Source organism: Scyliorhinus torazame, chromosome 5 (genome assembly GCF_047496885.1).
Source record: "Scyliorhinus torazame isolate Kashiwa2021f chromosome 5, sScyTor2.1, whole genome shotgun sequence".
NCBI classification, from domain to species: Eukaryota; Metazoa; Chordata; class Chondrichthyes; order Carcharhiniformes; family Scyliorhinidae; genus Scyliorhinus; species Scyliorhinus torazame.
The window spans coordinates 215,640,655-215,667,831 of record NC_092711.1 but is presented as its reverse complement, the minus strand read 5'-3'; the positions used below and the strand labels follow the sequence as shown (position 1 = coordinate 215,667,831).

The 27,177-nt window shown below is 38.9% G+C and overlaps 1 protein-coding gene across 3 annotated transcripts in view; it reads right to left on the bottom strand.

Annotated features, from left to right (window-relative positions):
• Positions 1-27,177, bottom strand: part of LOC140420940 (ribosomal protein S6 kinase alpha-6) — a 126,337-nt gene that overhangs the window by 29,645 nt on the left and 69,515 nt on the right. For 2 of the 3 annotated variants that reach the window (XM_072505125.1, XM_072505126.1), the window contains 10 exons: positions 22,416-22,495; positions 21,741-21,847; positions 21,339-21,376; positions 16,136-16,278; positions 15,239-15,309; positions 12,695-12,783; positions 10,030-10,094; positions 9,472-9,574; positions 6,359-6,483; positions 6,068-6,190 (listed from right to left, as the gene is read on the bottom strand). In XM_072505125.1, the coding sequence (XP_072361226.1) occupies positions 6,068-6,190; positions 6,359-6,483; positions 9,472-9,574; positions 10,030-10,094; positions 12,695-12,783; positions 15,239-15,309; positions 16,136-16,278; positions 21,339-21,376; positions 21,741-21,847; positions 22,416-22,495 (944 nt within the window). Of the gene's footprint in view, positions 1-6,067; positions 6,191-6,358; positions 6,484-9,471; positions 9,575-10,029; positions 10,095-12,694; positions 12,784-15,238; positions 15,310-16,135; positions 16,279-21,338; positions 21,377-21,740; positions 21,860-22,415; positions 22,496-27,177 lie in introns of those variants that run through there. The other variant, XM_072505127.1, reaches the window with a different exon arrangement.

Below are 27,177 nucleotides of genomic sequence, written 5' to 3'. Positions count from 1 at the left end.
AATTAAAAGAATTCTGGCAGCTCAAGTCTCAGTCATGTGATAGTTTGACTTTGGGTTGCATATCAAGGCGCCTGGTTGAAACCCATTGTGATTTGGAGCAGGTAACAGTCGGACCATTAACCGAGAATATGGCTTAAACTAGAATAGAGCTTGATGGGAAAATGAAATGACAAACAGAGCTTTTAGCTTGATGGGAAAATGAAATGTCAAACAGAGCTTTTAGTCGAATGGAATGTCAAGATTTTTTTGTAATCACCTATGCTTTTGCGCTAGACAGTTTGCAGTAACAAGACACGGCCTTGGGAATCGTTTCTAATTCTACAGATAACTATATTTTAGCTGAGAGCCACAGAATGCTGTAATTCTCAGGCCTCCTCTAAGGGGGCTGTCCTTAGGAAGGAAACATTTTCATTTAATTATATATAAGCAATTGTCTGCTGTATTAATTTCAGCTTGCTACTGTAGACTCTCTGATGTACAGTGCTCAAGTCCCGGCCGTGAATAAATGTACGTTTGGTGAAGTAACTTGGTGTTCGATTGATCATTTCATCCGGACTGAAGGGAAACGAAAATTCACAACCCTACATTGGACATTAGTAGTCACAACAGCTGCCTTTGTCCTTAAGAGGCACAGCATCTCTGACGGCCAGAATTCTTGTTTATAAATGCAGGAAGGAGCACTAGAGCCTTTTTATAAAGATAACAAACCTCTGCTGGTTTGTCTGAAGGTTAGAAATTCCTCTGGTATGAGTCACAGCTAGTCAAGGCAGTTCTTTGTACATTTTTTAAAAATGAGTAGCCCGGCTGACAGATATCTATTTATAGTTTCCTTCCAATCTCAACTGGGACAACGACTCCTTTCATGGCCGCTAGACATTCTAAAGAACTTTACAGCCAATTATTCACTTTAAGTGTAGTTACTATTATGATGTAGGACTGTCAATCTGTGCATAGCAAGATCTCACTTGACAATAACCAAACAATCTATTTTAAGGTACCAGTTGAGAGTTAAATGCAAGCAAAACACCTGGGAGAACATTCCTCACTTCTTTTTGAAGAATAAATTAGATATTTTATATCCATCTAAGAGGGCAGAAACTGTGCCTCCAATTTTAAACCCGGAGACAGCACCTTTGACAGTGCAATACTAATGCAGTACTGCATTGGAATGTTAACCTCGGTTTTTTGCTCAAGTTCCCGGGATGAGACTTTAATCCAAAACCTTCTGCCTCAGATACAAGAGTATTACCACAGACATTATGACACTGTTATTTCTCTCTATAGCTGTGCAGCGGCAGGGGCCACATATTATTGTTCCATATACCAACACCAGAAATGTATTGAATGGAATCAAGAGACAAGTGGACTCAGGAAATAAAGTACTATTTATCACTGGATACGTAACTGACGCTTAATCCTTCCAGAAAATCATTGTGGATGCTTTATGGTGCAATGGTTTCAATAATAGAAATATGGAAGCTTCCACTCTTCATTACACATTAATCAACCATCATCTTAGCTAATGGCGATGTGGGAAATACAAGGCAAGCCACTTGGCAATTCCAAGTGTATTAAGGACCAAAAAGATGGAAGTAGCACCGATTAGGTTTCATGAGAGCAGAAGGAAAGGGATGCATGAAGTCCCAGTGTCGCATTCAACAGAACCGCAGTTGATACAACTCTGGTTTGATAATGTCTTTCAACAAGTATTCGTGGATCTGAAAGATGCACTGTGCTGTGCCACTGTGGTGGATAGAATCATGTGATGAAACCGACATTGCAAAGTTAGTTATTTTTGCTCATTTTGAAAAGTTGAAATATTTGCTGAGGCTATTAACATTGTTGCCTTTCAAATACATCATGAAAGGAAATAAATGTTTTTTCAAGCAGTTTCAACAAATCCTTCAAGGGGAACAGCACAGCATCAAGATGATGCCACAACCATATATTCAGCTCTTGCATCACATCACATTGGCGTATGGCCCCAGAGTTGGGACAAATCATAATGTTTCAAAATGGTGGCCACGCTCATCTGTGTCTGTGGTTCACTTTGATACTCATTGTAGAACTCGACCATCGAAGCCTTAAAAAAATCCCTTCAAAAGCGGAGGTCAACTTACCCACTGGGTATCAAAGGGAACCACGGGCATAGATGAGGGGGGGTCACCATTTTGAAATGCCATGAGCATCTGACGCAGAGTGGGTGGTATCTTAAAATCCACTCCATCTTTGCAACACTGCCCGTATCACCGGCTTGTTCCCTTGCATTAATTTAGAGTAAAACACTCATTTGTGGAGTAGAAAATTGAGGCTAACAACTAATGCGAATATAGCATGATATAGCCGAAAAGGGGAGGCAACTTATACACAGTATATGTAAAAACACGACTTTTGGGGCTGGTAAAATGGCCTTAGATGCCACAATTTATGGTCGGTCGTTTTTAGGTTGGTAACTGGAACTAGTGAGGAACCCCTGGGACCAGTACTGGACCCTCACCTATTTACAACGCATATTAATTACTTCAATGATGGGACCGAGTGTATTGTAGCTAAATTTGCTGACCATAGAAAGATAGATGGGAAAGCAAGTTGTGAGAAGGACTCAGTCTAAAAAGGATATAAAGATAGATAGGTTAAATTAGTGGGTAAATATTTGACATCTACAGAATATAATGTCGGATAATGTGATAGGAAAATAGGAAGAACAGAAAAACAAAATATTATTTAAATGGTGAGATATTACTGAATTTTGCAGAGCAAAGGGGTCTGGGTGTCCTTGTTCATGAAGCAGAAAAAGTCAGCATGTAGATAAAGCAAGTAATTAGGAACACCAATGGAATGTTGGCTTTTATTGCATGGGGGTTGGAGTATAAGAGTAGGAAAGTCTTGCTACGACTGAACAGAAAGTTGGTAAGTTCACACCGAGCATACTGCTTCCAGTTTGATCTCCTTACTTAAAGGTGGGAGCGGTGATATATTTGCATTTGAGGCAGTTCAGAAAAGGAAGGGGATGTCTTTTGAGGTCAGGCTGAGCAGGTTGGGCCTATACTCATTGGACATCAGAAGAATAAGGGTGATCTTATTGAAACATATCAGATATGGCTTGACAGAGTAGATATTAACAGGATGTTTCCCCTCATGGGGAATCTAGAACCAGGAAACATAGTTATTGCCGTCTCCTCATAACCCCTGATCCCTTATTAATCAAGAGCCTATTTATCTCTGTCTTAAAGACACTCTGGTGACTTGGCCTCCACAGCCTTCTGCGGCAATGAGTTCCACGAATCCACCCCCACTCTGGCTGAAGAAATTCTTCCTCATTTCAGTTTTAAAGGACTGTCGCTTCAGTCTGAGGCTGTGCCCTAGTATCTCCTACTAGTGGAAACATCCTCTCCACGTTCACTCCATCTAGGCCGCTCAGTATTCTGCACATATATTGAGTGACAGGCAGACTCAAACGTTTGTATGTTCTATGCTTATTTCTTACGTGCAACAAACTCATTGGAGCCTTCTAGGAAAGGAATGAGACGTACCGGTTTTCGGGAATAAATTAGATTTGTTCGAGACAGATGTTACAGTAAGAATGTTCCTTCAACTTCCAAAGTTTACAGAGCAAGTGCTATCAACAGGGATTTCTTACTGGTATTATTCTATTAACTTGCATGCAACCTGTTCAGTCACATTTTGATGATAGCCCCATCGAGCTTGCATTGCTTGACTCTGAACAGAGGAGAATCTTGAATTGTAACTTTTCACTCACAGGCCAATGAACTCCAAAGCAAGAGTCCAGAAGAATGAATAATTCTGAATAACCTGGTTCACACAAACACAGAGTATCCAACATTTAAAATCCTAATGATTGCGACCGTAAAATGTTTGACCCTGTCTAGACAATCTATTTTCTGCAATGGGCATCTCTGTCAATGGCAGAATTCATTGATTATTGCTAGTTGAATTGGATATTCTGAATTCTCCCGGTGTACACCCGAACAGGCACCGCAATGGCGACTAGGGGCTTTTCACAGTAAATTCATTGCAGAGTTAATGTAAGCCGACTTGTGACAATAAAGACTATTATTATTATTAATTGAAAGTAGGCATGAGAGGAGCCTTGAAGCGCTGAGAAGGCAAGCGAAGATTGATGACTCCATGTTGCAGGCCGCCAGGGCAATGGTAGCCCTTAGGTTTCACTGATTGACTCAGAATGTGACAACCATCTGGGTGGGTAGTTGAGAAATCCATGGAATCGGTCTTGGTTGCATCTGTCATCTATTGTGCTGTGTAGGGTATCCAAACACAGTTTGCCTGTTGATTCACATGTACTTTACATTTACCTGATGTGAGAGTACATAATATATATTGTAAATTGTTTTATTTTTCTGAACTTGTATAGTAAAGTTGATTCTAGTATTTTGCAAACCCGTGGAATTATGTGGCTTGATTCACTTCGTAAGCATCTTGAATCTCAAACTTCATTTACTTTAAACAAAACATTGTTGGTCACTCATCAAATCTCCCCACACAACTCGGGGTCTGATCAAGGATCGTAACAGCTTCTAGTTCTTTTGAGATTAAAACTCCATTTATTGTCATTCTCCCTTTAATAATTCAACAAACGGGGTAGCACAGTGATGCAGTAGTTATCACCGTTTCTTCAAGGCGCCAAGGACCCGGGTTCGATCCCGGCCCCGGGTTCGATCCCGGCCCCGGGTCACTGTCTGTGTGGAGTTTCCACATTCTCCCCCGGTCTACGTAGGTCTCACCTCCACAATCCAAAGATGTGCAGGGTAGGTGGATTGGCAACGTTGCTTCCCTGTTCAACATGTCACTTCTACTCCCGATACTCCCACGTACTGCCTCTCTCAACTCGCCACTTCTTTTCCCAAACTTCAATTTGCTGCTTTTTCAGACTCACAATTTCCCCTCCACCACCCCCCCCCCCCCAAACACCTTTGCATTAGCTGCCTCCCTCCCGCACCCTCTCATTTGTCACCTTTCAACTCACCACTTCCCCCTGATTCTCCCAGTTACATCGCTCTCCCAGACCCTTCTGCTCAGCATCTGTCCCATTCGCTGCCTCCCTCTTGTTCATCATTACCCTCTCCCCAAACTAAGTTCAGGCGAGGAGTCTGCCGAAGGAAGGGAACGAGCGAGGGAGGCACTGAATGGGAAGGTCGGGAGGGAAGCAGCGAGTATGAGGGTTCAGGGAGGGAAGCCATGAGCAGGATGGAGGTGGAGGAGGAAATGCAGTGAGAGGGAGGGCAACCAGAAAGGCAGCAAGCGGAAGGTTTGAAATAGGGGTGGTTAGCAGGAGAGGTGGCAAATGGAAAGTGAGGGGAATGAAGCAGCTAGTGGGAGGGATGTGAAAGGGAGGACCGGCAAGCACAAGGAAGGCAATAGGAAGAATTTGTCAAATAACAAAAATCTAAACTTGCTGGGTGATGGGATTTTACCCCCATACTACCACTGAGACAAATGGAATACATTACGCACAATATAGCCAATTCACAATTATTGTGTGTTACCTATTACTTGGATGTTGACACAAAGTTTAGAAAACCTGGCGCCAGAAAGGAAAGCAGTAAACAACAAAGTGATCTTGTTAAAATAAACGGAATTTTCATTCAATAATTTGGGAGTAAAATATAAATAGTTCTGATTTGTATCTTCCAATGACACAAAATGTGATAACATTCAGCTTGATTTTACTTGGCAGACAATAGTAGAACACAAGCAGAAAATTCAAACTGTAACTTATCATATAGGCTTCATGCAGATAAGATTATTTACAGGTTCGGTGGAGAAACGTCCCTTTCATCTCCAAACCCCCAATAAGTCACCTTGCAGAAAATGTGTGCTTATTAAAAATTATAATCAAGTTATGGAGTGAACCATCTTATTTTGGAGAGTTTGATTCTAAGACAGGGCAAACAATGTAAAAATGTGTTCCTTTCTCCAAAATGCAGTCAACCACAAAATGGTTCTGTTAAAAAGCCACACCATATACATGCCAGTAAATTTTCTGCACTCCATATTAGGATTAGATGATCAAGTTATCATTAATTACCTTGACAGCAAACTCCATATTGGTAACTCTGTGTATGCAACGCTTGCAGATTGAGTAGGAGCCAACCCCGATGTCCTCTTTCAGTTCATATCCATCATTGAACTGTATGCTGTTCCCATGCAGCTTTTTCAAACAAAAACAAAAACAAATCTCAGGTTTGATTTTTACACTGACATCCATCCATATTAAAATTATTAAGATGACTTTTAAAAATTGGAACCTTGCCCAATTAAGTTAGCATGCAAGTTCAGCAACACAATTGCTCGATATTTGGCTTTCTATGCATCATACCTGTACAATAGGGTGTACTGCTGTGAGTGGGTTGCATTGGACTTCTTCTACTGCACTGGTTGCAACAAAACTAAATCCTCTGAAGAGCTGGTGTGCATTAGCACTTGGTGGAATTCCAGGTGAATCTAAACAAAAGGAAAACTTTCAATTATCAACCACTTATTTCCGTAATAAAGTTTAGATATTGTAATTATAGTTATGACCATCTTAGTGAACTCCTAAACATGTACACTTAACATAATTCATTGCTCCCGAGTTATTAAAATGGCAAGTTAATATAACACATTGTACCCAGATTAAAAGCTATCCGGAGAACAAAATGCTACTTTTCTGTTCAAGTAATGGCGTAGCTCCACCTGAGATTTCAAGCATGATAGAAATCACACATTCTAAAACAAATGCATGTTCTGTTGTCTGTGAAGAACTTCCGTAAGATTTTCAAGTGCTATCATGCAACTGTCAAGACAGGGATCGATAATGACCAGTGGCTCGCTATCACTGATCCCAACTTAAAGGTTTGGGCCCTGAAATTACAGTGTTAGAAGTTGCATCCATGCTGTGACTAAAGTGATGGCCTCATTTGCTGCCATTAAAATCCTTGGGCCACAGTTTTGCCAACTAAATCAAGAAATGGCTCACTGTAATTTTACATTTTCATCTGCACTGCCTAGAATACTGGCTATACTTATATCATCAGAAAATTTTGATCTGTCTTCTGATCCTATCATCTCTAAGCTATTAATGAATACATTAATCAATACTCAAGGCCCCAAAAACAGATTTTTATGGAAACAGTCACATCCTGTCAATTCGAGTATTTGCCATTATTCCTATTCTCCATTTCCTCAAGCTGGACTGCTCAGCCAAGTTTCTAACCACAGAAATTACAGCACAGGAGCAGGCCATTCGACCTGTCATGCTGGCTTTCTCTGCCTTCTCCCCCTTGCCCAGCACATTTTTCCTTTCCAGATAATAATCCAATTCCCTCTTTAATGCCTCAATTGAACCCGCCTCTACCCCAAACTCAGGCAGAGAACTAAAGATCTTAACCACTCACTGCGTAAAAAACGATTTTCCTCGTGTCACCATTGCTTCTTTTGCCAATTATCTTCAATTTGTGTCCTCCAGTTTTTGATCCTTCTTCCAATAGGAGTAGGCATCTACTCTGCCCCTGCCCCTCTTTATTTTGAATCCCTCTATCAAATCTCCGCTCAACCTATTCATAAAATAGCTACAGTACAGGAGGGCTTTCGGCCCATCAAGTCTGTACCGACCCTCTGAAAGAGCACCCCAACCAGGCCCAATTCCTCACTCTATTCCCGCCTGTAACCCCACTTAACCGTTGGATACTTAGCGAGCAATTTAACATGGCCAATCCACCAAACCTGCACATCCTTGCCTGAGGGTGGAAATCGGAGCATCCTGAGGAAACCCACACACACAGACCTGTATCACAAATTCTCTTTTGAACACCCCTCACTGATCTTTTATGAATTTACCGAAGCAGGTTTTCCCAATTTAAGCTGTTACATTCCATTGAAGTCAGCCTTAACCGAACCTTAGCAACTGTGTAATGTTTCTCCTTTTCAAAGATTACATTGAACTCAATCATATTACAATTATTATCTGATAAAATGTCCACATTCCATTAGGTTGTTAACCAAATCTAATTAATTACTAATTACTATTTTCAATATGGCTGGACTCTTAGGGGCAATTTCTAGGTCAAATTACTGCAGAAAACTATCCCAGGAGTTCCCTACCCTTTTGACACATGTTTTTCTGCTTACCCCAAATGATTTGAAAGTTAAAATTCCCTATTAAAACTTACATGCTTGTCCAATCTTAGCATTTATACAAGTAGCTATTTATAAAACAGCCATTAGGGGGCTATACAGAACTTTAGCTATAGTATAAAATCCTTTCTTATTTCTTAATTCTATCCTTATAATCTCCACTGCTTGCATCTCATTATATCCTCCGTTATCACTGAAGAGATCCGATCCTTAATCATCAGGGCTATTTCTCTCCCTCTATTTTCCCCATCTTGTAGACCTCCTAATTTGGCATATTTTGTTCCCAGTCCTGATCATCCTCCCAGCCATGTCCCAGCAATGGCTATCATTACATACCCTCCAAGTTGAATATAGCCCTGTAACTCAAATCAATTTGTTCCTTATACTCCATGCGTTTATATAACACTAAATTGGGCCACGTACCTTAACTTGTCCTGCTCCATTGTTTTGCACTAACATTTCCTATTTCTCTCTCCTGATTTAATTATTTTACATCTTTTAGTTTTCCTTTACCTGTAGTGCCTAACCCACAATTTTGGACTGTTTCTCTGCTTTCTTACCATTAGTTTTTTGCTATTTTCAATACTACGTTTTCCACTCAAAATCTCTCCCCCCCCCCACTACCTGTTCTACCCTTCCCATTTACTAGTTTAAAGACAGTCTAATTTATCCTTTCTGCTAGGTCGCTAGTTCAGTCGGAGCATGTCTTAACTGTATATTTCCTCCCTGTCACAATATTTTTGCTTTGTTCTCCATAGAATCCATAGATTTCCTACTGTGCAGAAGGAGGACATTAGACCATCGTGTCTGCACCATACCTCCAAAAGAGGGCCGACCTAGGCCCACATCCCCACCCTGTAACCCCGTGCATTGATCACAGCTAATCCACCTAATTCGGCACCAAGCCACCACCGATTAACAGATACAAGAGGCACCAGCCCCGACAGCTAATAATGCTTTACTTTAACTTATTATACAAACCTAAAAGTTTATTTTAAAACATCGGAGCTGAATGCACTTATACATTACGAACAAAAAAATCATGTGAAAAGAAGGCACGGAAGAGATCATCTTAAATATCCATTGCATGTTCTATGATTTGAACAATCCAATAAGTTTAATGAATATTGGAAAGTGCATAAAAGTTAAATCATATTTAATTTTCAATATAAAACACTATGGTTATCGGGGGGGAGATGACACTTCCTTCAATATCCATGACATTGATCTTCATGTCTGACATAGATGACTCAATTTTGTTTTAGGGAAAGTGATGAGCTAAGTTTTCACACAATACAGAGTGACAATTATCTTTACCTTTTGGTGTTTTAGCTGTAAATTCTGGATCAAAGCAGAAAGTGTCTTCTGGTTTACCAGAAGCAGGTTTAAATGGAGGTTGAATTTCTTTTCTGACCAGTTTCTGAGAAAAAGAGAATGCTTCATTTTTACATGTCTCGGTCACTTTATTTTGAATGACAATGCAGACAATCATAAATACCCAAGTATGTCACTTTGAATTGTTGGTTTTAACATTTATATATATTTTTAAAATTAGGATTTACATAATTGCAACACTCTTTCACAATTTACAGATACAATAGGTGCTAAGTTCTTAAGAGAAGAATTCCTAGACTTAATTAGCATAAGAGTTACAAAGTCTGTACTGCACAATATTTCAGTGGAAATGCTGTAATATCCCAGAAAATGTACAATTTTTAAAAATGTTTTATCAACAATAGAAGAATTCTTTCGAGCAAGCAATGAATTAAAAGCATGAAAATTTAGATTTTAACTTTGGGTTTTTCAGGAGTAAAAAGCATTACATTTAACAGCTTTGTGACCTTGATCTTGCTTGTTGGAATGGGAAACACCTACATTCCAGTCAATGGTAGCAAAGAATGGATGCCTTTTGATCTCTTCAACTCCATCAGGGCCAGCTCCTACAAGAATTAAGATCATGGGATGTTTATTTGTAGTTTTGGTTGTATGAGGGCAGAGGCCAATCTCCAGCCCAGTACAACAAACTGTTCTTGCAAGTAACATGTACTGGAGATAAATGAATGCTGTTACATCACTGCACAGTGCTGCAGAAACAGTGTAAAATGGTGGACAGTTTGCATTTTACACAAGCCAACTCCACAATGTGCAGGAATGTAGGAAATTAATTATACATCTCAGCACAGGTATTTCCAGTGCATATCAGCACTTTAGAAATTCAACTCTAAACAACATTTTTCATTTGATGCACAGTGCTAATACATGGCTGGGTTTCTTCAATAATGTATGGAATTGTACTGTGGCCTTCTCAACAATCAAAATAAGGAGAAAATTGTTATATTTTGTGACGCAAAATGAGTGAGAGATGCGTTTTTCTCTACTGTATTCCCCAATGCATCTTAGAATACTATGGAAAAGAGCTAGATTTTCCAATAGTTGCTGACAAATACAGAAAATATGCAATTTCTGCTTTTATTTGGAATTAAATGAAAGACTTTTTTTGAAGAGAGAATTTGATTTACTTACCTTTTGTTCTGTGCCAAATGTTTCATCAAATTCAAGGTGCCAGTGAAAGAGAGCAAGGCTAAAAATTCAACAGCCCAAAAACGGGCACAGCGATCGCAATGCCAAAGTGATGCACCCGGCACGCAAACTTTACGACGCCTGCTAACTCAAATGTTAGTGGCATGCAGTCCAGTTATTAATGTGCTGGGGAGAAGTTGCAGACCCCAGCATGGGATCCAAAATCACCAAAGGAGAGCACCACTTAATGCTAGCCTGAACTACTTAAAGATAGCTTAACCCTCTTAAAGAGGTACATTCTGGCTGCAGGACGTACTGAAGTCATCAGTGTCTAACCTAGAGGAAGAGTGAAGATGGCACAATGTGACAGAGAGCAGGTTCCCGATTTTCTGCTGCACTACTCGAGTCCCTGAGTGCAGGAGATGGACTGGAGAGATGTCCTGTATTCACAGGGGGCCAGAAGGCCTTCCACACAAGTACTTAGAAGAGAATGGGAACAGACATCTATAAAGATTATTATCGAGGACCTGGATGTTGAGCTGTTGAGCTGCAAGAATTCCAATGACCTCCCAAGAGCAGTCAAAGTCAGTGAATGTCTTTTCAAATGCCATATCCTTACATTGAACCACTGGCTTCACACACCACTTCATTAGCCCCACACACCGTTCCATTCACCACACACATCCGCCATTGCTAAATTCACTTCACTCCCTTCACTCACCTACCGACAATTTCTATCATACACAAATTCATATCTCACTTTCATAGCTTCACCTCACTCTTGCACACATAGCACTGCTGTAAACCACAGACCCAAATCTCTCAGGTTGCACATAGTGACTTCACAATGACCAGGTACTACAGTGCACAGCAGGTCACCATGAATTTGGGGACTACTCTGCAGTACTGAAGGGCTCCTCCAGAGCAGTCCAGGCATGGAACTGTTGCTTCAACACCTCAGTGGTCACAATTATGTTTCCCTTAACAGCATGGCTCAATGTGTGCATGCAAGCTACATGTGGTAGTCATGAGTCAAATGTAAAGCAGAAGCATTGTCAGCCAATGGTCACCCTCTGGTTTGACGTGGTGGCTGAAACGTTGAAAAAAAACAGCAGACCAGCACAGAATGAAAGCCACATGGCAGTTGCCAGGATACCGAGAATTCACCAGCATGATATGCTGATTGTTACCACATGCCATTGCACATTAAATGAGGGACACAACAGCGAGATGTGGAACCTGCAAAGTCACATGTTTGCACCACAAGGAGGTTTTCTATCCTGGCAAAGTCACATGTATGCTCCACCTGTTTCTCTTTGTTCAGAGAGAACAAACTTCCTGATGTATTCTCCACTTCTGGCAGAAAGAGTTTCTGTCAGCTCTCTGATGTAACAGTGGAGAGTGAACTGGGAAATGTTGCCTGCTCCAGCCTGGAAGGATTCCAGTGTGAAGAAATGCAACTTCAGAGCCCCGCTCTGAGGCTATAGGTCTGGATGCTAGAGGTGACAGAGCTCTGTGAACACCTCCTTCAAAATCAAGACACTGATCACATGGAGGTAGGAAATATGTTCCCTGAAGACCAGAGGTGGATAAGGCCTCCTACAATGAGCACTCTTCCTCCCTCTTCAAGCCATTTATCCTCTTTGCTCCCTCTCCCTCTCATAGATAGTTTTATATGATAGTTTTTCAAGAGTTGGCTCTCCTATTATTTCTTCACATTAATCTGTTGGGCAGCCCAGATAGGGAACACATTTTGGTGCCCAAACAGATATGTAATGTATTTGCACTGGGGACAGTTAAAGAAATCGAAATGAAGAATACTTCAAAAAGCTATTTTTAACAAACTACAGACAACAGCATTAAATAGGCATGCAACAAAATATTGCAAGATGTTTGTTTCTCAGTACCAATTGGCCTTCATTAACTATCAGATATATATTTATTCAATATCCATTAATAATTGAAAACAATAACTTCGATATAGAGTTGGATAACGATAAATTAAAAAATGAAGCAGTACCTAGTCTGTTCCCAGGATTTCGCTTGAATAACATTCTGAGAAGACCTTGAGCTTCTGGACTAAGAAACTGAGGCATTCCTAATTTAGCTCTTGGAAAGAGTAAATGGATTAGTTATTTTATTTAAATTGTACTGAACATTGCATACTAATACATAACAACTGTTTTAGTCTTCATTGAATATACAGTATTTAAGCTTCTTAAGTTCATGATCATTTTCATTCATGATCACGTAGCTCCCAAACCACCAATTTGCAGGTTTCATGGAAAGTGAAATCCTGGACTTTACAGGAACAAATATGACTCAATAAAAAGCCGAATTTGTCACATTCAGTGACCATAAACCAATTGCCCTAATCACCATAGACCCAGGAGCACAGAAGGAAACTATTCAATCCATCTGATTCTGCAAGAGCAACCCAATGAATTCCATTTCTCTCCCCCTCCCCCCAAAAAATATTTCAAGTTTATTTTTTCACGTTTCTATTCAATTTCCTTTTGAAAGTTGAAACTTTCAAGCATGCATTTCAAATGATGACTCGCTGTGTAAAACACATCACCTCCCCCTTTGGTTCTTCTATCAATTATCTTAAACATTCTCTGTAGACAGAATACAATCTCTCTCCCTAAATAATGGCACGAATCCCATGTAATACAAACAGTATTTGACTTCTAAGTCAGCATAAATTAGTTGCTCCAATAGTTGCCTTGCATAATTACAATAAAATTAACTAGCCTGGAAAATATATTTGGGCCATTTATACCACTGAAATTCGTGAAAATATATGTTTGGATTTAATTTTAGAAATTGCTTTCTCCAATACATTGTTCTACCTAGCTCTACGATGATCTGCACATTTGGAAATTTATAATGGCCTTAAATTTGCCAACATAATATAACATGCAGCTCAGGGGTATTTCCAATATCAGTTTCATGCTGAACAATTTTTTTTTCTGAGAAAGGCAAGGTAGTCAGATTGGCGCTGAAGCGCCATAATGTGACACTAGTATCTTGATTACAATAAATACTTTGCTGCTCAATCTGGCAGCGTAGGCCAAGTGTTTATTCTAACAATAGTTAATTAAATTTGGTGTTAATTCAGAGTTAAGGAGTAGTGTTTCTTTGCAATATTTTAAGGCACAGCTCTCATTTTCAATGGTCAGAATCTTCCAGCCATTCACACCGGCGGGTTCGTCCAGTCCCGCCGATGGCAAACCCCCGACGGAAGGGAGTGCAAACAATGAGAAACCTCGTAAACCACGGCAGGACAAGATAATTCTATTGCCAGCCAATGTCAGACCACCTCTGCCACCTCTAAACACACCGCGGTGGTGGTGGAGGGGGGTGGGGCAGGGGGCTTAGAAAATCCAGCCCATAAACTATATAGCTACAGAATTAAGTTTTGAATATGGAAAAGAACAATTTCAACTTATTATAAAGTAGCTGTTGAAAATGCACAATACACCATACATAAAACTGAATCAGTCTGACGCAATGATGTTCCAATATTTAATTCCATACTAAACACATTACATATTAACAATATGAAATGCACAGATATCCATTTGGACAGTTGCAAACAGCACAAAATAACTTAAAAATTAAGCCAGTTTACATTACAAACAACAGGCATTAATGTTGATTTTCAAATTGCACTCTCATTTTGTGGTTTCAGATTAAATATGCAATTTGCTGCAATTTAAGTTTACTTGTGAGCTGTAATCCTCAATGAAATTTATGCATTCGAATCACTTTCAGGTATCCATTTTTCCCAATTTAAATGGGACACCACTGTCTACTTCTGACAGATTGATGCGCAGTTGACGCAAGGCGTGGAAGCAAGGCATGGAAGCAGGTGGCTACAGGGAGTATCAACTGCAAAGTCACAATCTTCAGCTCACGGTTTTCAACATTGGTGTATTGCAATCTGTTTTTCCACAGGTAATCCATTTAAAATTATAGTTAACTAAACTAACTGAAGAACATTTAAATAAACGAGTAAATCTGGCCTAGTGATTTGAGGCCAAACACTCAACCTCGAACTTGAAAGGTTTTCATTCAAATTGCTGCCTGGACTTGCATTTTAACCTGCATGCCAGTACTACAAAGTGAATTTTGATAGATTTGATGCTAATTTCAGAAAATAAGTCCCAACCCAACCTGCAACATCAAATGCAAACACAAATCCTATATTTCTCTCAGTTCTAACTGGCAGGAGAATTTTATTTTAATGAATAGGCTGACAACAAAAAGCAGAACCAACATTAGAGAACATACAATTGCCAATAAAAGGGAAACTGAAAAAAATAGAGCTTCATGCCCTAATTATCTTTTATGAGGGACTGAATGAATTGGCATGTCTAATACAGGCTCCTACTTAAAATAAACATTTATATGATCATTGTTTTTTCCCACTATCCATTATATTTTCATATAATCTCAATAAAGGTCACAAGGGAGGTTCCACAGGGTATTTACCAAGTTAAGTAGCACCATACCCCGAACAAGCTAGTACAAGAAAATGAAATGCATTTAGAAAACTTACTTGAGTATCATGTTCATAGTTTCATTCCGGTCTTTACCTTGAAATGGCAATGTACCAGTAAGCATCTCAAACTAAAAGAGCAAAATATGGACAGTGACATCAAAGCAAAACTGTGCCTTAATATTTGATAACTATGCAACTAATTATTTTTCTTAAATCAGTTAACAGTTTGATAATCAATGCACAACATTCATATTGAAATGAATAAATGTTAACTAGTTACCAGTATAACAGCATAACATGCTATTAAAAAGCAGTGGGAATTTTATATTTAAAGCAGACAAAACAGATTAGATAAGATTCAAACCAATAACATGTACTAAAAAGTGGCGTTGTATAAAATATGTTGCAGTTTCTTGCTAACAGCTTGGTTTTGTCTTGATTAAAATGAGAGCAGCTTGTAAGCCAAATTTAGTAGTGCCATGAAAGTTTCGACTTGGATTCGGTGCTAAAATTGGAAAATAAAGGTGCTCAGGAACCTGAATCTTGAGGCATTGAGATTCCAACAGACCAACCCCAACCAGCCAGAAATTCCACAATTACACTTTGTTCAGGGAAATACAGTTCAGAAGCTCCAGCTTCCAAATTAGATTTCTGCAAAAATGCAGCTCAAACCATCACTAACGCCTGAAACATGCGTGGATCTTAGTCTCTAATTCTGAAACCGATTCTGAGAGCAACATTGAAATGCTCATATCACTGAGCTCTCCATATTTAATAGCCCTTGAGCAATCACACTATTCCCTTTGTGTGGTACAAATGCACCTGAAGAAACCTAGATAAGAGCAACACACAAATGGAATCGAACAGAAAATTCTATACGATACATTCAGTCGCTTTCACTGATTAAAACACAAAATGGAATACAAAGTTACGCAGTCAAAATCTTACACATACCATTAGCACACCAAATGACCACCAATCTGCACTCTGTGTGTGACCTCGCCTGTTAACGACTTCTGGTGCCATATACTCCACAGTACCACAAAAAGAGTAGGCCTTCTTTTCTTGGTCAACTGATTCTTTACTTAACCCAAAATCTAAAAATAAGAGCAATGTCAAAAATATGAACACTTTGTAAATAAGCAACTATCGTTTTAAAAGTGAATAAACACAATTGTATTAACCGTATATACGAGTAATGCAAATAATGGGATATCTCGTGTAAATGTCCGACCCCTGACTTTTAGCCAAAAATCCAAATACTTGGTACTTACCACCTGCTCACCGCTGAAGTCAAACTTGACCTGGAGCAAATCTACTTGATAGAATCATAGAATAGTATGCCATCGAAGGTGGCGTTTCAGCTCTGTGTTTGCGCACATTAACACATGCTATCAAGGCTGCCACCTCTCTGGTGCGTTGCTGTGTTCCCACCCTCTAATATGACAACATAAAGAAGGACCCACAGATACACAGCCCAGTTCAAACTTAAAGTAATCGAAATTGCAGAGCAAACAAATAATTGCGGAACAGATAGAGAATTCAAGATATCAGACAAGAAAATTAGAGACTGGAGGTAGCTCTCTACACAGCTCAGGCAGATGCCCAAGAGTAAATGCGCAAACTGAGGAAATCCTAACATGTGCCTGCAGTTGGAAAACAAAGTTGCAAAATACGTCCAATGAAAATCACCAGAACGGACTCAGTTTCTCAAGGATCTATCGGAATCTTTACCTGAAACAAGAAAATTAAACATTTCAGATTTCAAAGCTAGTCTGGACGTTGTACTGGGTTTATGAAGAGAAACAATTTTGTTCTGTGACAGAAGACCAGGATTTCACAGCATCTCCCAGCGGAACCTGATGACAGATTTATCGTATTTCAGCGGTTTATAATCAAACATCTCAAAAGAATCTCAAAGGCAATTAAGGGCGAAAAATCAATGTCCACCTAGCCAGCGACACCCACTCTCCATGAAAATTTTTTAAAAAGGAATGGATGCAAATTGAACTGTATTGGGAACATGAATAAGACTCCCCGCAAAAGTCAGACAGTCAACTAGTGAGTAAAGTTGGACAGCTAACAGAGTTAATGAAGACAACTAGCCATGAAAAGAGTAAACGGACTGCTGTGCTGTCGTGCATGTCCAACAGGACAAAGCTCAAGACAATGGTGATATTCAAGAGAAGAACTCTCCCAAAACAGCAACTCCCAAAAGGAGTTATCGTCCACGTTCACAATTGCATTAGCAGTTCAGAGAAAGTTTGCTACACCTATACCAGGAAAGTGTGGGTACTCTTTGAGAAAAAGTGATAGATTAGGTTTGTATCCACTCGAGTTTAGGAAAGAGGCGACTTGATCGAAACCTTCGAGATCCTGAGGGGTATTGACTGGGTAGATGTGGGCAGGATGTTTCATCGTGTCTAAGAATCCAAAACTCAGGATAACTTTTTAAAAATAAGGCGTTGCTCATTTAAGACAGAGATGAGGTAAATTTCTTTCATGAGTCGTGAATCTCTGGAAATCCCTTACTCAAAAGGCAGTGGGAGTAGAGTCTTTGGATATTTTTAAGGCTGAGCTTGATAGATTCTTGATTAACAAGGGGGTGAAAGGTTATCGGGTGTAGGCAGAAATGTGGGATTGAGGTTTCAATCAGATCCGACATGATCTTATTGATTGGCAGAGCAGGCTCGAGGAGCCGAGTAGCCTACTCCTAATCGTATGTTCGTAAAGAATAGATGGAGGAAGGTGGCTTGAAAATATGGCCGAGGAGAGTTTCTGACCAGGAGAATCACAGAAAGAAAGAAGTATTCTCATCCGGGACCAGTTCAGGTCACACCTTGTTGATGATGTTGTTGCTAAAAGTAGATGGCTAAACAGTGACATTGCAGTGATTCCTGGTGGTGTAACCTGCTTTTCTTCAACCACTGGATGTCTCTCTAAACAGACCCTTCAAAGATAGAAAAAAAGTAGAATAACTGGATGACTGGAGAAAACATTCACCAAGATAGGTAGCAGAGACGCTCCAACGTTAGCAACTCTACGTTGTAGAGGCCTGGGATGAAATCAGAGCAGAGATCATTATCAAATCATTCAAGATGTGGGATATCCAATATATTTGATGGCACAGAAGATGATCATTTGCAGAATGATATGGCCGATGACAACATGAGTGCTGATGAAGGTGATGTTGATGATCCATATAATGATGCCATTCAAGAAGCAAATTAGAACGGATTAACCTGGTTCTGTCAATCAGGAGGAGGCTGATATTTATGGGGTGGGATTGTCCGTTCCGCCAGCCAGCCAATGGCTCCACGCCTTTGGGAAATCTCCAGGTGTGGGTGCGCTGCCGGCGCAATGGATAATCCCGCCAGCGGAGAATCCAGCGCATGGATATTGCTACACATTCAGGGTATGCTCCGCTGCCAAAAAGTATTCTTTTCTACACTGTGAAAAAACTGAGTGAAGTTGTATAAATGTGTAAGTATGGCTACTGTTTTTGATAAATTTGAGGAAATTAGTGGATAGAAATTAATGTCTGTTCCAATGGAGTTTTTATGAACTAAAGTTGAATAATAAGAATACTTGTTTTGCACTACTTCTGGGAGCAGGGTTGGCGGGAACAGTCTCCGAACCTGGCAACTCTGATAGCGGGACAGGGAGAGAGTAGATTTTAACCTCTCCAAAAACATGACTTTTGTAAAAGCTGACCTCCAAATTGCTGGCTAAAAGTTTAGTCTTGGAAACTTAGAAAGTAACTTGGTAAGTTGGAGTGTGCAGCTTCAGAATGGTTCCAGGGATAGGGAATTGCAGATATATCAGATATATAGATCAGAGAAACTGGGACTGTTCTCTTTGGAGAAGAGAATATCGATAGAAGATTTGATCGTGGCATTCAAAAATCATGAGGGAGAGAGTAGATAAGGAGAAAGTCTTCTCACTGGTGGTAGGATGAAGAACCCAAGGACACTGATTTAAGGTGACTGGGAAAGGAAGCAATGGCAACAGGAGGGAAAGCTTTGTTATGCAATGAGTGGTTAGGTTCTGGAATGCACTGCCTTAGAGTATGGTGGAGGTAGATTCAATCGTGAATTTCATAAGAGAATTGGATCCTTATCTGAGGAGGAAATCATTTGCAGGGTTATGGGAAAAAGGCAGGGGAGTGGCACTGGATGCATTATTTTTGCAAAGAGCCAGCATGGACATGACAGGCTGAATGGCCTCCTTCTGTGCTGCAAACATTCTATGATTCTAAGTCATGACTCATTACTAAAATGCCCATATGTCTGCATGCTCACAGCCTGACTAGTTTGGGGGTGGGGGCTGTTTGGAAGGGCATTGTATATTTTCTCATCCTCTCCCAAAATTAATCTAAGCAACTTTACAACTCTGGGAACAATTCTCCCATGTGAAATTTGCCGAACATGAATAAATAAAATACTTAATTGTCAATTCATAAACTATCTGGAGATGAAACTTCAATATATCCCACCAACCAAATGAGGATTATAGCAACATAAACACACAATAGATGCTATTTTAACTAGTGAATGGCAGAAAACACTGTTCAAGGCTGCAAGACTGGTATTCCCATAGAAATTATTTGATATTATTTCCGATGCAATTATTTGAACCAGTTTCCGAAATTATACCAAAAACTTGCAAATGTAATATGGAGGAATTTGTGCAAATATCTATAATGAAATACAGTAATGATCTTCAAGATAATTTGAATCAAATATTTTTATGGTACAAAAAAACCCACTGGTATCCCCATAGAAATTATTTGATATTATTTCCGATGCAATTATTTGAACCAGTTTCTGAAATTATACCAAAAACTTGCAAATGTAAAATGGAGGAATTTGTGCAAATATCTATAATGAAATACAGTAATGATCTTCAAGATAATTTTAATCAAATATTTTTATGGTACAAAAAAACCCACCTCGAGGATAATCTAGCATTTAGTTTTATTATAAAGAAAACTATTCAGAACCATGATAGGTCACAGATACCCTTTTCTCAGAAGATAATTTTAAATTAGTTTCTTTTCTTATATTAATCATGGTTTCCATATGTATCAGACATCCAGCTGATCAAAAAAAATTTAAATAACTAATTGCTTCAGATATCTTGTGAAAAAAACTTGTGGTTAAGGTCCAAATTTTTCCTTACATGGTATTACTTTTCATTTCCATCACTAAGTCAATTTTTCAGCATCAATGCAGATTCGTAGTTGCTTAATCAGAATTTTGTCAGGTCAGCAAACGAATACACCAACAGATCTGCCTCAGGGACATTTTATTACTTTAAGGCACTTGGACAAAGTACAAGTTGCCGCTTTTCATTTGAGTTTTAATTAAAGTATTTTCTGTCATAGTACTAAAAATAACCTGAGGAATTGAACGCCAAAAACTGGGCTATTATGTTGATGCATAAAGTTGAGTACAAAGGGCTTTTTCAAAAAAGTAATAATTCTGTACTTTATATCTATGATTTTCTCAAAACAGCTTCAACTTTCTTCAAAATTATTTTTGTACAGCAAATTTTGATTACATTTCAGAGTCTTGCTTCTGACAATTTATTTACTTGATAACATGGGAAATCATCAGTTTGGACCGAGGGCTAGATGCAAACCAGCCTCAGTTCACAGAAAAGCCACTTGCTCGAAAAAATTAACCACAGCTAATCACATGATTTTGTTGCAAACGTAGCTATTGCATGTTGACAGACTATGTGCATTCTTTTTCTTTTAATGTCATCTTTATTCAAATGAATTCATGTAACAGCAAATGCTGTCTTATTCATTATTTATTGAGCTGAAGGGAACTAATCAAAAAGGTAATTTCTGCTTACATCCATAAGTAATGAAAACTAAGCAATAAGTTAATCATCAAGTGTTTTGCTTGCTGCAGGTCGTTTTTGGCAGTCGTCCTAATTTGTCAGTTCATCCTTTGACTGCAGAGCAACAAATATTTCCTCCATTTTGCACAAGAAATTTTGCCATCTGAATTCAAGCTCAGATTCTCAGCATAACAAATTTTGCTATCAAATTGCAAGTCAGCTTTTCTTTAAAAAGATCTACAAAACAGTCCTGTTCATTTAGAAAAACAATTATCTATGTAGCTGACAGGGTGGTGAATGTACCTACCTGTTAACTTGATATGTCCTCCTTCATCAAGTAAAATGCTGAAATTAAAATTCACATTCTCCAATACATGTACATAAGTTTAAATGATGCTAAAAATCAGTACAATCATATTGAATATTTACAAATAAAATTGAGCATTTGCTCTTAATGTATAGCAATTTTCTTACATTAATTTTATAACAGTTAAAACATCTGCAGTACTTTTTTTTAAAAAGTATTTCAAACTATTATAACATTTCTGAAAATGGTACTTAATATATATATAGTTCAACTAGTTCTAATCAGCAATATAATCATGGCATTTAAGAAAATGATTAATAATACAAGGTTACTGTTTAAATATTCACAAAATGCATAATAGAAAATATACAATAGAAATCCAAAAGAAAATAAAGGATTTACTTTTCTGGCTTTAGATCTCTGTACACGATTCCCAAGCTGTGTAGATGATCCAAAGCAAGGGCCAATTCTGCGAGGTAGAACTTGACATCTTCCTCAGTAAACATGACCTATATGAGGAACTACATTATTTTATCAGTTTCTATTACCTCAGCACAGACCACAGATATATATATGTATTAATGTAATTCTAAGTCTGTTTCTACAACGAGTGGCTTTGAAGAATAATCCACTTTTATCATTAAATAACAAGTTCCTGAAAATGCATGGGATAGGCAATTTATTGGTGGTGCCACAAACACAACTGGTCACCAGCCGAAACGCACTGCACCAACTGAGAGAGGATTGTGGAGCAGAGTAACAAAACAAAATCAAAATTAAATAAAACTGGGAAAAATGCTGACATTTTTGTTTGGGACAGCTTCAAACCAGGATTAATGCAGAATTAACAAGGAAGGATGAGATTATTCAGATATCCTTCCTGCTATTACAGCTGTTCTGTTCGCTTCCGTTCCATTTTGGACACGCTTTATCTCTGATGACTGATTTTATTGACTGACAGATAATGAATTCAGATTCAATGACTGTCAGCATATTTTTACTTTTGCTTATTTGTTTATTCAATCTATATTTATTTTTGCAAAAATTGATTAGGTGAAAATACATCAGATATCTTACCTCTTTGGATAAGCGTGTAAATACATCCCCTCCCCTGAGGAAATCCAAAATTAGATAAAGTTTCCCTTCAGTTTGAAAGGCTGAAGTAAAAATTGGTAGAATGAGTGAAGAGGTTGAGTCTAGGGTAAACATTTTCCATACATTATGCAAGCAACAGATTCAAAACTACGCTTAAACTTCTATGCCTGAACACTGGACACGATCTATCGACCTATCAATCTATCGACCGTGATCTAGCACAGTGGTTAGCACAGTTGCTTCACATCTCCAGGGTCCCAGGTACGATTCCCGGCTTGGGTCTGCACATTCTCCCCATGACTGCGTGGGTTTCCTCCCACAGTCCAAAGATGTGCAGGTTAGATGGATTGACCATGTTAAATTGTCCTTTGTGTCCAAAAGCATTAGGTGGGTTACTGGGATAGGGTGGTAGCGTGGGCTTAAATGGGGTGATCTTTCCAAGGGCCGGTGCAGACTAGATGGGCTGAATGGCCTGCTTCTGCGCTGCAAATTCTATGATGCTATGGCCTCGTCACGCCTGACTCGAGGCACAGTACATCTGGCGAGAGGCCCCTTCCCGCCTTGTGAGATCCACTGAGATCTTACTGGGCACCGTGATCTGGATTCCACCTCATGTTCAAGTTTGCAGATAGCTCACTTAAATATGTTCTTGATGGAGTTACCCAAAGCGCGAGATCTAATAGCCTCGTCTTGGAGATCCTGAGCGGGTGCCGTTTAGCACTGATTTCCACAAAAGTGGACCAGGCTTACCCTCTGGGAAGGAGGGGCTGTCTCCCAAGCAATCAGGAGCCCTGGCTCTGGGCTGGGTGGTACCATGGCATCCCTGATGGGGTGAAATCACACTTGAGTGACTGGAATGCACTTCGTGCAACTTACATTATGTTGTTCGCAATGTTTACAAGCATTAAGGTTTCACCACTGCAGTCTGGACTGCTCTCTAGCTTCCAGACAGGGGTCTCTTTTATGGGGAGGGGGGGTCTTTGTGAGGGGTGGGTGTGGAGGGGTTCCTTTAGGCAGGGAGTCCCTGTGGGGGTACCCCTATTGCAGGGGCTCTCTGTGGGGGGGATCCCCTTATTACAGGGGTCCCTGGGGGAGGGGGGGGCATTACAGGGGCCACCACTGTCAACCACAGTGTCACTTGGCACATACATGCCTCCTTGGACACTTACCCAGAGTTTCAATCTCTGAACTACTTAGGCTTTACTGTCAGGACAAAGCAAGGTAAGCAGTTGTTCTCTTAAATTAAAAGTGCATGTGGAAAGTTTATAAAGCAATCTGAAAATATGGCTTTGCACAAAGTTGGTGTGAGTTTAAGAAATTACAATCAAGTTTCTGCTGGGTTTTTGCTCCCACACCAACATCGGGGCAGGATCCCACACCCGAGTTCTATTAATACCTCTGTGCCAAAACATAACCTGCATGCACTGGTTTTGGGTATTTGTAAAATATTTTCTTAACTGTTCAGGGAAAAATCTTGACTTCACCGTATTTCCAGTTTCTCATTATGCATCATCACTGTCATACAAGTGCATTTGCAGAAGATCTGGCTGAATAGTATTTTGTTGTATGTCATACTTAGCATGTAATTACGCTTCTAAGTTGTTACATTTAATAAAGTGTTATAATTTTGACTCAAGAGCTTCTAATGAGAAACAACTTGGATTTCCATGTAGAAAACACTACCCTATTCTCATAGGACCCCTTTTTTAAAATTATAATTAAGTATAACTAGTATGCAGTAACACTTTAAACCATTATTATAGAGAATTAAGACATAGCAATCAGAATACATGCAATTTTGAATAGTTAATCCCATAACGGTATTCATTTCAATTGTGCAAATTAATAATTTTAGAATTCCATAGCTAATATGTAACCAATAATAAAAGTCAGTACTCTAGAAACTGGTCCCACCCAGACAACAATAACCAATAATAAATAAAAGTTATACTACAACTGAGAACACGTCATAAATGATTCAAGAGAATGCACTTCAGAGAAAAATCAAACAAAGGATCATGGTAGCTTCATGGTACAATTACGGGCAAATTTATCCCCGGGTAATGCTCCAAAGCAAGCTCCTTCGGTCAGATGCATGAGTACTGAGTACAGATCATTCGCAAAACTTCTCAACTGGGGGAAATGGTGTACAGGGAAGGGAGGGGACTGAGAAAAAATAATCTAAAACGTCTTTAAAATTTAACAAAACTCCAATAAAAATGAAAAACTGCAAATCTGCAATCAGTGAATGCTGGAAATTCACAGCATCTGTAGTGTTCCCTCCACCAAAATCATTCTAATGAAGTTTAATGAAGTTACAATATCCTTCTTCACCGAGCAAATTGTAACCTGCTGCACTCTTCTGGCATTTTCTGCTTCTTATTCTAATCTTAATTCTTGCTTTAGAAACACTTCTGGGCACTTGTATAATTTCTCCAATCGCATCCAAAATGGAACCTCTGCTCAGGCATATGTTTCAAAAACATTTTGAAACAAAGCGTGACGTCTGTTAACTCAGTCATACATGCTAATAAAGATTTGCTGCTACACTCTTAATTCCTGCTTACATATATGCAAATCCAGGCTGTAGCTACAAGTAACTTCAGTAATATTTGAAGCTTCTTATAAAACCACTTTAATAGTTGTGTAATCAGTGTCTTCAATGATGTACAACACTCATTAAATACTTAATTCTCAAAATACTGACTGTTAGTTGTACACATTTTTTTTAAACAAGCTATTTTGGCCCAAATACTCTTGATTCATTCACATCTGCTTCCATGTATCAAGCTTAAGGTACAATTATCCAAATAGAAACAGAATTCTGAAGACAAAGGATAGGGCAACCATGAATATAAAAACAATTACTACATTAGAAAAAGTAAAATGCTGAGCAGTGGTTCCATTTTGGATGCAATTGGAGAAATTACACACGTTTCCAGAAGTGTTTCTTTAAGTTTCCACCCAAACACATTTACATATTATCAAACACAAAATCTGTCATAAATGCACAATCAGGCAGTTTCGCACCTGTTTTCTTTAAAATGTTGTTTTAAATATTCTAATTTGACTAACAGAACCAAGAACCTTTATCACAAAAAAAAATCATTTTAATTGCAATGTCTGATTCACCACCTGAGTAATCCAAAATTACATTTCTGCAATATACAACATAATTCTCTAGCTATATTAGGCTACAGTAGCCAGTTTTAAATTAATTACATTCAAAAGCTTTTAAAACATTCAAAAGCTTTTAAAACATGGTATCCTTGCAGCCAAATAAATCTTGCTTTTAAAGTCTTGAAAAATCAGCACAATTAATTGAATTCCAAATGGTGATTAATTTACTTTGGAGCCATGCCAGGTTTTCTAGGTGGGGCCAGTTTCTAGAGTACTGACTTTTAAATGTTATTTGTGCTCTATAAGCACTCCTCAAACTCCACCATAGTTTGTATAAGTTATGGTGCAAACAATCCAAGATAACCACCAAATTTAGTTCATTAATTATGCACGTAGAACACTCTCTGTTTCACCGACAATGAAGCCACAAAGTATTTTGACCAAGTAAAGGCAGAACGTTCCCCATTAAAATCAAAGTCTAACCAAAAATTTACGTACTTGAATAATTAACCAAACACACACTTTTGTCGACAAAACGACTTCACGTTACTCCTTTCCCTGTTGTCAAATATAACTGGTTCAAAACCATCAATTCTAATTATTCTACATCTATGACAATAATGCATGGAAAGCTGGTGCCCAACATATTTAGTCCAAATAATTCAGGAAAAATTATTTCCATTATCTTAACTCTTAAGACTCAGATTGCATCAAATTGCACTGTACTGTACTGTGTGTGAGAACATAGAGTGCGAAAATGTACTTCGGAAGAAATAAAGAGACATCTTACCAATTTTCTTCTTTCCCCTTTAGCCTCTTGTCTTTTAGATTTACTTTTCTTCAGTTATTTTTAGTTTGTTTAGTAAATGCCTTTCTGCAAGCATTAAGCAACCACTGCCAAAAACAATGGCAGCTCGCAGCCAAGATTGGCAACAGATAATTTGGGTCAGAGATGCTGAGACTAGAGCACAAGAGTGTTCACCGATAACTCAAGGACTCATAATAAACACATAAACAGTCTTGTGATTGTTTTTTTCCAAGGACATAGACAAGCACATAATTTTTACTATGTATGTATGTATGCCCATACCTTGTTCTTCCTATCCTCTTTACTTTCTCAAGATCCCGATAAAACTTTATTCTTCATTAACAGGAGGAGCAGAGGCAAATCAATTCTGCCAGATAGCCACAACCTCCCGCTGAACAATAATTTCTCTGTGTTTGACTTCCTTAGTCCCAAGTCTGATTTTGTATGTTATATTACATGAAACATTATGGTATATTAGCTGCACTACACAAAATACATCACAATAATAATAACTACCTTAGTGTCACAAGTAGGCTTACATTAACACTGCAATGAGGTGACTGTGAAAATCCCCAAGTCATCACACAACGGCACCTGGTCGGGTACACTTGAGGGAGAATTCAGAATGTCCAATTCATCTAACAAGCACGTCTTTAGGGACGTGTGGGAGGAAATCAGATCACCCAGAGAAATCCCACACAGACACGAGGGGAACGTGCAGACTCTGCATAGACAGTAACCCAAGCGGGGAATTGAACCCTGGTCCCTGGCACTGTGAAACAACAGTGCCGCCCATAGGTGACTATCAATACAGCA